The sequence below is a fragment of the Solanum stenotomum genome, chromosome 9 (assembly GCF_019186545.1).
Source record: "Solanum stenotomum isolate F172 chromosome 9, ASM1918654v1, whole genome shotgun sequence".
In the NCBI taxonomy this organism is placed as follows: domain Eukaryota; kingdom Viridiplantae; phylum Streptophyta; class Magnoliopsida; order Solanales; family Solanaceae; genus Solanum; species Solanum stenotomum.
The window spans coordinates 34,201,565-34,216,066 of record NC_064290.1 but is presented as its reverse complement, the minus strand read 5'-3'; the positions used below and the strand labels follow the sequence as shown (position 1 = coordinate 34,216,066).

The window sequence follows — 14,502 nt, the reverse complement described above, 5'->3', positions numbered from 1 at the left end:
ACTATTGGAAATGTTACAAAATTACCCCCCATCCACCTATTGGCTCCCAAATATCCCTGTCATACACCTATTGGCTCTCAAATACCCTTGTCATCGGATTATCATTTAAATATTTTTTAAATATGTGGCGACCAATTGTTGGCTGTAATTTAATTATTTAAATTAATTTACAAACTCACTCATGATTAATTATACATTACCCAAATTAATCACACCCGACCTAATTAATTAATTACACGCGTCCCAAATTATATTTACCCCACCGATATAAAAAAAATACACCCTTTATTGCCAACATTTCACTTCATCTTTCAACCTTCTTCCTTAATATATTCGCGTACAATCTCGAAAAATAGTACTTAAATACACACATGTATCACCATAAGAAATCATCAAAACACTCATTATTTTTTATGGTGATACACGAGTGTATTTAGGTAGTGTTTTTTGAGATTGTAAGCAAATATATTGGGGAAGTAAGGTTGAAAGAGGAAGTGATATGTTTGGAATGAAGGGTGTATTTGTTTTAATCGATGGGGTAAATGTAATTCGGGGCGGGTGTAGTTAATAAGGGTCGGGTATAATTAATTTGAGTCAAGTCTAGTCAATTTGGATAGGGTATAATGGATGAGTTTGTAAATTAATTTAAGTATTTTAATTGTAGTCAATAGATGGTCGCTAGGTATTTTAAAAAAATTATTTAAATGATAATCCGCTATAAAAAGTGGTCAATATTGGACCCAAAGGTGGATGGAAGGGTATTTGGCAGCCAATAGGCGAATGTCAGGGGTATTTGGGAGCCAATAGGTGGATGTCAGGGCTATTTGAGAGCCAATAGGTGGATGGAGGGTAATTTTGTACCATTTCCAATAGTTCAAGGGTATTTTAGGCCCTTTTCCTTTCTTTTTATTATTATTTTTTTTAAATGGAAAAATTACAATGGTGTGAGAATTCTAACTAATCATTTCAAAAAAACACATGCATTTAAGTTTTTATTTTTTAATTATAATTAAATAGTTGAAAATGCTTACATCTTAATTCAAATTTAAAATAGCTATTTCAACTCTAAAGTAATAAACTATACATAATTTGTTTATTTATAAATTTATTCTCAACTTAGAATTCAACTTTTATTTTTATTTTTAAGTTTAAAATGGGAAAACAATTGCATTTGTTTTTTTTTTAAAAACTTTTATAAAACATACAAATCTTTCAAAGGTTTGCCCTAGAAATGTCAATTTTTTGTTGATTATTTGGTAGTAATATTTTTGGTTAGAAGTTTTTTATATATATAAAATTTGAAAAATAATTAACAATAATTTAAAATTTAAGTAAATGTAGACAAATGAATTTTAGAAATGTGATTTTATCTCAGACATATTTGTGGAAATATGGTTTCAAAAGTATAGGATCTGAAACATGTAACAACATGTGTAACTTCCTTTTGAAACTGAAAAGGTTGTGTGGTTTTTAATTGTAAACGGATTTATATTTAATTATTTCTTGATTATTTAAAATTTAATTTTATTCTATAATTATTAAAATCATGCATTTACTTTTATTTTATCCTCTATTTATGTATAAGTTTCAATAAAATTTTGAATTCATGAACATTTCTAAATTAATTTTCATTATACGTAGGAAATTTAAATTAATATTTAACATGTCTTATTATAATAAATTGTTATTTATATGTTGAATCACGGTTAAATTTGATTTTAGGGATGAATTAAAAGTTTTAATTTTTAAATTTAACATGTTACTATTTAATTAAATTTAAAATCATTTATATATCAATTTAGAGGAATACATCATTTATTGTGAATTTGGCAAGTAAGTAATAATGTCACTCAGCTTAAAGAATACTTGAGAAATGATAACAGGCACAAATGATTGAAATAAGCAATTTTTAACTTTTTAGTATAAATTTTAGTATGCCTAAATTAATCAATAAGTACAAATAAAAAATAGGTTACACATAAGGGGAGGGGGTTCACATGCACCCATCCTCCCCTTCCTAACCCCTATATAATACTATTATTTTTCTAATTATCTTTTTAAATTTGTATTGGTGAACCCAAGGTTAAAAAGAATACTCTAGTATATTGATAAGTAAGTACAAATAGGGGGTGCATAACTTATAGATTTGTGGTTTAAATTTTTCTATCCACATTAATATTTTTAATTTTTAATTAATATAACAAAATGTGCCACTTTTCATAGATCATTTTAATAATTTATAAATAAAAAGAGGTTCAATTACCTATATTTTTAGGTTGCATTAGCTATGTCTAGACCTTAAGCTAGAAGTGTCAATAAAGTCCAATTATATTTTTTACTTTCTTTTTTTCTTTCCTTCTTTCTTTAGACGTTTTTCTTATTTATTTTTTAAAACTTTTTCTTTTGACTTTTCAATGCCCTAAACTAAAAATTAAAAAGGAGTAAAGACATCATATTGTTCTTCTTTTGGCTTCATTCCACATTTCCACTTTGTTGTTCATGGTGAAGTAGAAGTGAGATTTGAGAACAAGTAACATGGTATGTTATCTAAAAAAAAAAAATTATTTATTAATGTACTTCATTTGTTTTATATGTTTTTCTTGATTTATGAAGTGGTTCCATTATTTGATTGCTTGAATATTTAAATTTATAAGAATTTCTTGATTTCTAAATAGTTATCTAATAATTGTGATTCTTTTATTAGTAAACTTGTTATTTGTGCTAATATTTTTTAAAAATTATTTTGTTTTTATAAGATTGAATAGAAGTGTGAATATTTAATTTTGTAGGTAAAATAATTCTTACAATCAATTCATCAAATCACAAATGGATAAGTTTCTCATCAAGTTACCAAAGCCAAAAGATGGTCAACCAAGTTCTAGCTCTAATCAACCATTTGTGAGTTCACAAGTTGCTCCGGAAATTCAAAGACATACAAATTCTTTTCCACTTTCAAATATGGATAATATGCTTGATTTTAAATCTCTTGAAGCAGATCCCAAAGATCGAATGCCTATTTCATCTTATGGTCCTAATATTCGAGATGCGGTAAGGAGGTATTACCTTCAAAAAAAGCCATGTCAGCCTGTTGATCATATCTTCCCCAAAACTAAGTTTGGAGAAAAAATGCGTCAATTTCGACCAACTTGGTTTAAGAGAAGATCTCAATGGTTGGAATATAGCATTAAAGCAGACGCGGCATTTTGTTTGTGTTGTTATTTGTTCAAGAATGAACTTGAAAGTCGTGGAAATGTCGGAGATTCATTTACAAGAGATGATTTTAGGTGTTGGAACAAAGCTTTAGAAAGATTCAAAAAACATGTTGGTAAGGTAAATAGTATCCATCATAAATGTTTCAATAGGATGCAAGATTTGAAAAACCAACGACAATTGATCCAATCTTCTTTTGACAAGCAAAGTGAAAAGGCGAGAAGTGATTATCGGATGCGTTTAAATGCCTCAATTGATGTAGCAAGATTTCTCTTTACATCGGGATTTCCATTTCGTGGACATGATGAAAGTGAAGGTTCCGAATATAAGGGTGCTTTTCTTGAACTTTTGAAATGGTTTGGGGATAGAAGTTTTGATGTGGGAAGAGTAATATTAGGTAATGCTCCACAAAATGATATGATGATTTGTCCGACAATTCAAAAAGATATTGTGGAGGCTTGTGCTAAAGAAACAACTAAGGCTATCATTGAAGACTTGGACGGTGATTATTTTGGAATATTAGTTGATGAATCAAAGGATGTTTCTCATAAGGAGCAAATGGCTCTAATTTTGAGATATGTCAACAAAAGGGAATGGTGATAGAGCGATTCTTGGGTATTGTCCACGTAAATGATACATCTTCTCAATCATTAAAAAAAGCAATTTATTCTTTGCTTTTGGATCACTCATTATGTACATCCAAAATACGTGGTCAAGGTTATGATGGGGCTAGTAATATGCAAGGGGAAATAAATGGTCTCAAGTCTTTGATTTTACAAGATACGTCATATGCATATTATATTCACTGGTTTGCTCACCAATTGCAATTGGCACTTGTAGGTCTTTCCAAAAAGAATTCGGATGTGGATAATTTTTTTTATGTTCTCACTAATATTTTGAATACTATTGGAGCTTCATTTAAACGCAGAGATTCACTTCGACAACATCAAGAAGATAAGTTGGAAGAGTTGCTTAAATTTGGAGAAGTTCATACAGGGCAAGGTTTGAATCAAGAACGTGGCCTCCAACGACCGGGTGATACTCGTTGGGGGTCTCATTTTAAAACCTTGGACAATTTCCTGATTTTTTTTCTTCAATTGTTAATGTGCTTAAGGATATGAAACGTGATTGTCCATATCATCTTGATAGATTTGCAGCGAAAAATCTTTTGAGCAAGATTCATGAATTTGAATTTGTCTTTATGTTGCACTTGATGTTTAAGGTGTTGCTATTGACGAATGAGTTGAATAAAGTTTTACAAAAGAAAGATCAAGATATCGTTAATGCTATGGGATTGCTTGACCTTTCAAAGAAACAATTGCAAATGATGAGAGAGGATGAATGAGACTCTATGATGGATGAGGTTAGCTTATTTTGTGGTAAACATGGAATTTCAATTTCCAAAATGAATGAAAACTACTCTAATGGGAAGTTGAAGCGTAAGAGGTCCAATATTTCATATTTGCATCACTTTCGTGTGGAAGTATTTTATGCCGTCATTGATTTGGCACTTCAAGAACTCAATAATCGTTTTGATGCGGTGATTAGTGACTTGCTCCTCGGTATGGCTAGTTTGAGTCCGGTTGATTCATTTGCTAATTTTCACAAGGATAAGATAATGAAACTAGCCGAGTACTACCCAAATGAGTTTGGTGAAAGAGCTTCGGGAACTCAATTTTCAACTTGATGATTTTATTGTCTATGCTCAAAAGTGTGATAGAAAGTTTCTCAACTTGAAGGGAATCAAGGATCTTGCAAAAGTGATGATGAGACAAAACTAGATCAAACTTGGTCACTTGTGTATCTACTTGTGAAGTTAACTTTGATTATTCCTGTTGCTACCGCAAGCGTGGAAAGAGCATTCTCATCAATGAAGTACATAAAGAATGATTTGCGTAATAGGATGGATGAAGATCTTTTGAGTGGTTGTTTAGTTTGCTATATAGAGCGTAGTATATTTAAAAATGTAAGTAATGATGCCATTATTGACCGTTTTCAAAATATGAAAACTCGTCGAGGACAATTGTAAGTAAATGATGTTTTTTGCTAATATATTACTATATAAAGATTGCTACTACCTACTTGCTCGTCAACTTGTTCTCACCGTAAAATTTATATAATTGAATTAATTGTCTATTTTGAAGATAATGGTGCCCCCATGTTCTTGAGATCCTGGATACGCCTCTGCTCATTATATAGCTATCGGTCAAATGGTTATAAATTATAAGTGTGCACTTTCTCCCTCATATGAGAACTCTCTTTTCTTTCTCTTTTTTTCTTAGTATGCTATGAGTTAATCAAAGTGAAGTGTAGTAAGCATGTCTGAATATTACTGTTACATTAAATTTTACAAATTATCAAGTTATTTGCAATTATAATAAGATGGACACTTTAATATAATAATAATAAAAAAATTAGTAACTTAAACTAATAATTAATTTACCTTTAATGAATTAAGTGATAATTTATGCTAAGAAGATTCTTCAATGCAATTACTTATGTACACTATAACTATATTTAAAGTGATTTCTTAAAACTCTAATTCTAAGAGACGAAGAGTTCTTCGTTCAGGAATTGTGGCTTCAATATATGCAATGATAATACTAAAATACTACATATAAAAATTCACGTATAATGTTGTCAATTCATTCAAAAAGTTGATCAACATTTTCATATATTCGTAATATATAACTATTTAAGACTAAGTCGCAATACTTTCACTTCAATCTTATGTTGAATTTGAATCCTTCAAATGAAGATCCTCTTGTTTATGCTAAGTATTTTCTTCATTCAATTTTTATTATAGAAACGGTGCAAAGAGATAACTCATCGAAAAAAAAAAGAGAATAATTTAGTTTGTTACCTGAAAGCCATGAAGCATAATCAAAATTTCTCACGATGATTCTCTTTCAAAAATAAAATCACATAAAAAAAAAGAACGTAAATATTATGTTTTGTATTTATAGAGAGAGAAAACAAAGATCAAAAAAGGTAAAACTCTAAAACTGTAAATAGAAGTTATAATCAATTTTGAATTCAAAAATCTCAATTGTTTAAGATAAAGTCAAAATTCTAAAAATGCACCCAAGTTAGTTTTGTTTTTATCTTAGACCCACGTTGCTTTTTAATTTTCCCCTAATTTTCTTCATATGAAACTTTAAAATGTGATTAAAAAAAAGTGTAAAGAAAAAATAAAATTCATGATTTGTCCAATGTAATATAGATCTTGATTAATGTTTTAAATAGTTAATTTTCTTAAAACAATAATCTTATGTTAATCAATTATCTATAATTTAGGAACCATTACCTATAGAGTCCGTACTTATTAAACTATTCAGTTTTATTTTTATATTTTTAAATTCAAATTAAAAAACAGTGACTAATTTTTAATTTTAGGAAAAAAAGAAACATTGAATTATTTAGTTGGCTACTCTTTTTTATTTTTTATTTTGGGTTAGTATTAGATACATATTTAAAATATTTTTAAATTATTTTTAAAATTTTAAAATTATTGAATTTTTGTGGTGCTGACACATGCCACTTTTACTTCTCTTATTATATATAGATAGATTCACGGCTAACCTTTATCGTATTTAGGGCATCTCCAACCCTATACTCTATTTTATTCTCTAAATATAGAGTTCTCTATTTTTTTAGACAACCAACTTCAATCCAATTATCTATTTTTCTCTCTAAAAAAGAATCTTTTTCTCTCTCCTCAATATTATATTATTATTTTTATTTCATTCTTAATTTCTTATTTCATAATATAAACCATTCTTCTTCTTTTTCCCCAAATAATCATTTTATATAATTTACATGTGATATAATATTTTAATTTTTCAAATTATTTATTAAAAATAAAATATAAAATATTTTATTTTAATTTTTTAAATAACATAAACTGCAAGCAAATATTACATAACATACAAATTAATGGACAATTCAAATAAAAGTGAAATCATTAATGAAATACAATTACATAAACATTACATAAATACTCAACTTTCAAGATTATTATATTGCTCCCGTAAATGTTTTGTTAATGCATTACGGAGTTAAAAATGAGCATTTTTGTCCTTAATTTTTTTATAGCTAACTAAAAATTTGTTCAAATAGAAGATTTTCAAATTATATTAGTGACGAAAATTGCAAAAATAAATTAACATATTATTAATTCGGGATGAAAATAGAATATATTATTTAATACATTTAAAAAATATATTATATAATATTTAAAAAGAATAACGAATATTATATTTAATTAATGGGATTATATGTAAAATAATATGTTCACTGAAAAATAATAGAAATAATAATAAAATAAGAAAAAAGTAAAATAGAGAGTATGAATAGTTTGGAGAACTATTATTCACATATCTATAAATAGGAATAGAGAGTAATATAAAGATGAGTTGGAGAGGATATTCTCTATTTTTACCCTTCAAATATAGAGAATGGAGGGTAAAATAGAGATGGGTTGGAGATGGTCTTACATATCTCCTCTCATCCTCTCTCTCACCTCTCTTTGAAATCTCGCTTTCCTCTCTCCTCTTTTTTCAATCATCTCTCCCTTGCGTCTCTCCTCTCCCTGCATAGTCTCTCTCTTGCTTATTTCTACCAGAAATTATACAAATACAAATGTTAACAGTCGTTTATACAAACACAAATGATAACAATCAATTTGTTTATACAAAACACAAATGATAACAATCAATTATACAAATACAAATTGTAAGTGTCAACTCTACAAATCTCTTTAGTGATACAAATACAAATACAGATTTATTCGTTGATAAAAACATTGATACAAATGATGACAAATAAATTATACATATACAAATACAAATTGATTTGATTGTATACAATTTATTCATTGATACAATTTGTATTTGCTAATATTATGGCATTCATTGATGCATATACATACTAATTATATATATACAATTATGCAAATATACAAATACAATCATTAATACATATGCATATATACCAATTATATATATATATAAAATTATCTGATAGATATACAAATACAATTCGCCTCTCTCTACTTTCTACCCTCTCCCGCTCACCTCTCTCCTCCCTCTCCAATCTCGCTCGTGCCTATCCTCACTCTCCCAATCTCCCTCGCCTCTCTCCTCCTCTAACACGTAGCTACAAATTGTAATTAGCAAACTATAACTATTTTTGCCTAATCATGTTTCAAGTCTTGGCTCTTTTTGAGCAATTTGTCCATCCTATTATTATTGATGTGACACAAGTGTGCAACACACATACTCTACACTAGTATATAATATGCTTTTCAACTTGTTTTCATTGATATTCAGGTCTTTTAATTTTGGTGTGCACAAGTAGACATTTAACTTATATAAAATTGAATAAATAGACACATTTTTCCTACATGACAATTTACTTGAAATACAACTGAATTGATTTGTATTATGTCATGTAGACACATATATATATGTCATTAGGATGCATGTGTCTAGGGGTGACAATTGGACGGGTTGAGTCAAATTTGAACGGGTCATAATGGACTAGGACAACAAATGGGTTAAGACCCAATCCAACCCAATTTTGCTTGGATCAAAATAGATTGGGTTAAAACGGGTCAAGTAATGAGGGATAGATCCAGATAAGATTTAATGTAACTCAACCCAACCCAATCTTTACTAACAACAACAACAATATACCCGGTGAAATCCAACTAAGTGAGGTCTAGATAGGGTATAGTATATGCAAATCTTATCAATTTTTACTATGTTTAATTATTTTATTTATTCCTTCCAAAATATTTTAATACCTAATAAATTTATTCTTTCTTTATTATGACTATATATAACATATCAAATTAAAAACCAAGTTTATTAAAAATATTTTGATAGGATTTCTAATGAGTCAATTTGGGTTATTCTATTTTGCAGGTACTCAAAGACTAAGTAGGCGTTTGGCCATGCGACGATATGATATCGTGAGATGAAATCAGCGTTTGGACATGCGATTTTACGCTGATTTCATCTCATGATTCCATATCATGAGAGGTGATATCATATTCTCCAAAAACCATGATATGGAATCACCATATGATTTCATATCATGATTTGAGATATTTTAATACAACAATTGATCCATGAGTTTATTTTTTGTTAAAACAACCCCACATTTATATCTACTAACCATTTGTTTCATATGTAAATAAAATTTATAATCACATCATTACTTTTTAAAATTTATTATTCTCACCGACATAAAATTTATTATTCTCACCAACATATAGTCACTTTAACTCACACCTCAAAGTAACAATGTTGGTTCGTCTTCTTGGTCACATGATCGAGAAATGCAAGTTCAACGTGAGGAAATTGTCCGTACTATGTGGGAGGGTTATATTAAAGACTAGTACACTACAATTTATGTTCAATTTTTTTTATTAAATTAAAGTTAGATGAAACAATTACTTAAGTGGAGAACAAATAATTTTGTAATAATTTATTATGCGATTTTATAATTTTTTGTTTACTTGATAAGATTGAATAAACAATTGGGGCTATTTTAATAGTTTTATAACTTATGGGCTTTTTATGTTTATGAGAAAATATACAACACAAAAATTCCATATCGCATGTCCAAACAAACCTTCAATTTCATCTCATGATTCCATATCATGATACCATATCATGATTCCATATCATGATATCATATCGCATGGCCAAACGGGCCCTAACATACTCAAATTTTTAGAACATACCAAATGTGGCACGATAAAGAAAAAACTTCCTAGCCTTAGGATAAAAAGATATCAAAATTGAGACTTTGCTAACCATGATCATACGCAGAGAAGATAACATGAAAATATACATTATAATAGAGCATTCATATAGCTGGCATTTGAACATTCAAGTAGATGCATTAGTGATAATAAGTGAGAATAATAGACTACCTATTTTTTTTGAATTTCAAGCAGTGGTATAAGCTATTTAAGCTTAATCTGTTGAGAGTCGAGGAGGATGGCGAAACATTGTTCTGGAAAAATGGATGGATGAGGGCATGAAAGCAATCAAAAGGAAATCAACAAGGGCGAAATGGATCGAGAGGAACAAATACTTATCCTGTTGGAAATCTCGGCATAAGCAAGTATTGGAGTGGCATGCTTGCAGCTGAAGCTTTGGTACTAGAATCGATACTCATAAGAGAAAGAAGATGGAGATTTACCACCAGTTCTTTGATTACTGGACAACAAAAACTTCATAATCATCTATGGAACTCACCAGATCTGCTATTGTTGAGTGGAAGAAGTCTTCATTAAGATTGTTTTTATGGCATTCGTGAGATTTGGAATGTCTTAGGTGAAAACACCTTAAGCTCGACAACTTCTAGGTTATGGAGTGGAGTTGGATACTGAATTTGAAGACTTTGATGTCTCTCCAGCTCATTGACGTTTCTCTCAATCGATCCATGGTTGCTTCGTTTGTACTCTGAGGAAGGAGATGAAACTTTTGCCCCTTCCCCTTTTTACTTTGATGTCCGGACATTTCAGGTCTTGGACTTCTTTTGTTTCCTTTTTGTATTGTTATTGGGCATCAGTTGGATCAGGTATGTCGGAAGATTTTTATTATTCAATAAAGGCCTATATGGTCTACTTCATTTAAAGAAAAGAAGAGTCAATATATTAATCCAATTTTTAATAGGTTGAAATGAGTTGAACTAATAAATAGATAGGTCAACCTAAATGAGTTGAGTGGATTGAGTTTGATTTTTTCACCTCTCTCTATATATATATACTTGTTCAACTTTATATAATAATTTTAAATAAATTAATAAGTTGAGCTAATAATTCAAATGGATTGAATTTGATTTTGGCAACTCTATATTTTAGGCTTAACCCATCGGTGGCCCTTTAAAGCTGACAACAATTTTCACTTAAACACCTTAACTAGACTTTTTTTCATTTTAGACACTTTATGTCATGCCCCGTTATGTCATTTTGACACTTTTTTCACAATTTTCTGTTGACCCTACGTGAGTGTTAACCAAACATATCCACATGAAATAAATGACCAATTATGTCATGCCATCTTATTTTAAAGCCATGTCATTAAACACACAAAAAAAATTAAAGGTCAAATAGAAAGGGTTTTGACCAATTAAAAACAAATTATTTTGAAGATTTCCCCTCCCACCCCTCTTCCCCCACCCACCCCGATCATCTTCTTCATCAAAAAATTCTCACCACAACACAGTCATCTTCTTCGGATTTCTCCTTTTTCATTTTCTTTTCTCCCATTCCCACCCTATAAACTTCTCCGCCATATTCCCCCATTTTCATGGTCTTTTTCGTAATACCCACTTGATTTCATTGTCTTCTTCACCATAACTTTCTCCTATTTCTTTATTTAATTTAGTGTTTAGAATTGTAAATATGAAATTTTAGAAGTTATAATGGCGATGTGAATATGTTAAAATCAGATTGTAGATTTTTTTTTATACTTAATTTTATTCTCCATTCTTTTCAGGAAAATGGGTTACATTCTTAAAGTTGTTTTGCTGAACAATCAGTACTGTTTCAAGTCTTTTATATGCAAAGTTTATCTTGCCATCAACCGGTGAGGTCAAGTATGTATTGTGTTCAATAATATTGACATTATGTTTTTCCAACATAGATAATAGAAGGTTTGAAAAAAGTCTTGGATGGATTTTCTGGAAATTTTTGAGAGAGAAAATGTAAGAAGATGTACTAGCTGAAAATGAGAAAGAAGAAGAGAAAAAAATAAGTAAAATAGGCTAAATAAGCAAAACGTGTCAAAATGACACAATAGAGAGTGACATAAGATGTCTAAAATGATTAAGTCTAATTAAAATGTCTAAGTAAAAGTTAGTGTCAATTTTAGGGGGCCACGGGGGTTAAGTCTTTTAAATTAAATGTGTTTTTGTGCAAAGCCAAAAGTTGAATTAATAATATGGGTTGTTCAAAGCTGGATAGTCGATAGTAAGCTATTTGTGTCCATCTAATTCGAAGTGAAAGGGGGAAGAAAGCAAAAGGTTGAGAAGAGGAGAGGTTGAAGTGTATTATTTTGAGTTAAAAAAATCCCTACAACTCCCAAATCCAAAATCTCTGCGTCCGGATCTGTTTTCACAAATAGATACTTGAAGCTCAAAAGTGAGATCGGAGATGCTTGACGGTATACTAACCCGTGGTTTCAGCTCCAAATGGTATGTATGGCTTTTTTTCTTTTATTTTTTGAGATTTGTGATTTTTCACTTTGGTTTTGGGATGAATGAAGCAAATCGCTAGTAAAGGCTACAAGGACGCGAATCGAGGTGGTGAGACGGAGAGCTGAGTCGAAACAGAGGTTTTTGAAGGAAGATCTTGCCAAATTGCTTGATAATGGACTCGATATTAATGCTTATGGAAGGGTGAGTGTTTCCATCCAAATCCAATTCTGATTTGATGAGTATTGCTAAACTGATTTACTGCTTACTGAAAATAAGGAACTAAAATAACTAACATAATTTTAAATAAATTAGGAAAAAGAGAAACAACTAAAAAAAATAGCAATTTACTTTTCTTCCGTATGTTCTCTCTCTCTTCTAGATTAATTATAAATTTTGGTCTTGTAGACACCTAGGCACCAGCTAAGCATTTTCTGAAAACAAGCTGCAGTTCTACAGACAACTGCAACACTCCTACTGGCTCAACAACTGCATAGTCCAATCCTCATTATCAAAAATCCAAGGCTTAGTAAATACATCTGCAATGTGATCTTCTGACTTGCAATAAACCAATTTGACCTCTCCTTCCTTGCACTTCCCTCAGAAAGTACAATATGATATTAGAATGTTTTGTTTTCCCAGGAAAACTAAAATGAAAAGCTATATTATGAGAAATCGATATGGCTGCCTATCATCCACAAATGTGTATGTTCTTCCTTGTTGCTCTAGATCAAGATCTTATAGAATCTTCCTTAGCCAAAGATCTTGATTAACTGCTGCTATTGCAGCTATAAATTCAACTTCTGCAGTTGACTGTACGTACCACGATGCCTTGCTTCTTTGAGCATCATGAAAAACATCCCGAACCAATGCTAAAATAATTACCTGAAGTACTTTTCATGTCATCAACTAACCCAACTCAATCACTATCAAAATAACCTTGAACTTCAGAATTTTACAAAACATAGCACCTTAGTCCAAAGTTCCCTTGACATAACTTATCACTCTTTTGGCTGCTTTCATGTGCATTTCACTTGCACAATTAAGAATCTGGACAAGACACTTAGAGCCTGTTTGATTTGGCTTAAAAATTGGCCAAACCTACTTTCAAGTCATTTTTAGCTTTTGGGAGTGTTTGACAAAGTTAAAAATAATTTAAAATAAGTTAAAAACCAAAAGTAGGACTCTCCTTACTTTTTATTTTTTAACTTAAGAGACATTTAATTTTGACTTTAAAAAGTTGCTTTTTAAAAGCTTTTTTTTTCCAGCCAATCCAAACGGGCTCTTACTGCTTGCAAAATGTCAGGTCCGTGGTAGTGAGATAATGCACACCCAGTCATACTTTTATAACAAAGCTTCATCAACCTTTTCTTTTTTTTTTTGATCAAGTAAAAGGTTTCATTGATAGTAGCACGGTCAACTTGGTTATATACAAGTGATTTACCAAAAGGAGGATAAACCTACAAAATATGGTTCTCTCAAACGACACCCAACCCTCTATACACATAGGAACTACGTGGGTGCTTAGAAAGAAAATAAGGGATCGGAGACTACTCCTCAATCGAGCAAAAATTCATTTCAACCCCTTCAAAAGCTCCCCTATTCCTCTATTTCCAAATGACCTACATGACCACATCAAAGCAAGAGGAGTAACATTTCAAGCCTTGTGCCTTCTTCTCCTAGCTATACTCTTCCATCAACCTTGTCACTACCATCATCTTTAATAAACCTCTCTTTCTGATTCATTGGAGTTTTCATAGGTTTGCAATCTTCCATTAATCTACTTTATTATCCCCCTTGCATACTTTTTTGGCAAATGAATGCTTTAGTTTGAGTTTGATGAATCTGCATTCCAAGAAAGTAAGATATTTCTCCCAAGTTTGTCATTTCGAACATTTTCTTCATCACTACCTTGAATTTGTCTATCATTTCAAGGTTGTTTCCAATTACAAGAAAATTATTAACATAAAGTGGTATAATCACAATATTAGAATTTCTTTTTGTTGATAAATAGAGTTGATTCACTTATGCTTTTCTTAAGTCCTAAGCCTTGCAAGAACCCTATGGTGTGTCCTAGTT

The 14,502-nt window shown here is 30.3% G+C and overlaps 2 protein-coding genes and 1 long non-coding RNA gene across 3 annotated transcripts in view; 2 read left to right on the top strand and 1 right to left on the bottom strand.

Annotated features, from left to right (window-relative positions):
- Positions 1–2,826: 2,826 nt before the first annotated feature.
- On the top strand, positions 2,827–3,810 carry LOC125877473 (uncharacterized). The gene has a single exon (XM_049558760.1). It carries the CDS (start codon positions 2,827–2,829, stop codon positions 3,808–3,810), a length of 984 nt encoding a protein of 327 aa, XP_049414717.1.
- Positions 3,811–7,572: 3,762 nt separating this feature from the next.
- Positions 7,573–10,723, bottom strand: LOC125876955 (uncharacterized). Its single transcript, XR_007447561.1, has 3 exons — positions 10,482–10,723; positions 10,154–10,384; positions 7,573–7,827 (listed from the first exon to the last, which is right to left on the bottom strand). It is a non-coding gene; the product is annotated as an uncharacterized LOC125876955 (long non-coding RNA).
- A 1,455-nt stretch (positions 10,724–12,178) lies between these two features.
- LOC125877729 (uncharacterized) overlaps positions 12,179–14,502 on the top strand; it is a 29,289-nt gene continuing 26,965 nt past the window's right edge. The window contains exons 1-2 of the mRNA XM_049558953.1: positions 12,179–12,423; positions 12,495–12,627. Coding sequence (XP_049414910.1) covers positions 12,383–12,423; positions 12,495–12,627 — 174 coding nt within the window. The 5' untranslated portion in view covers positions 12,179–12,382. The remainder of the gene's footprint in view (positions 12,424–12,494; positions 12,628–14,502) is intronic.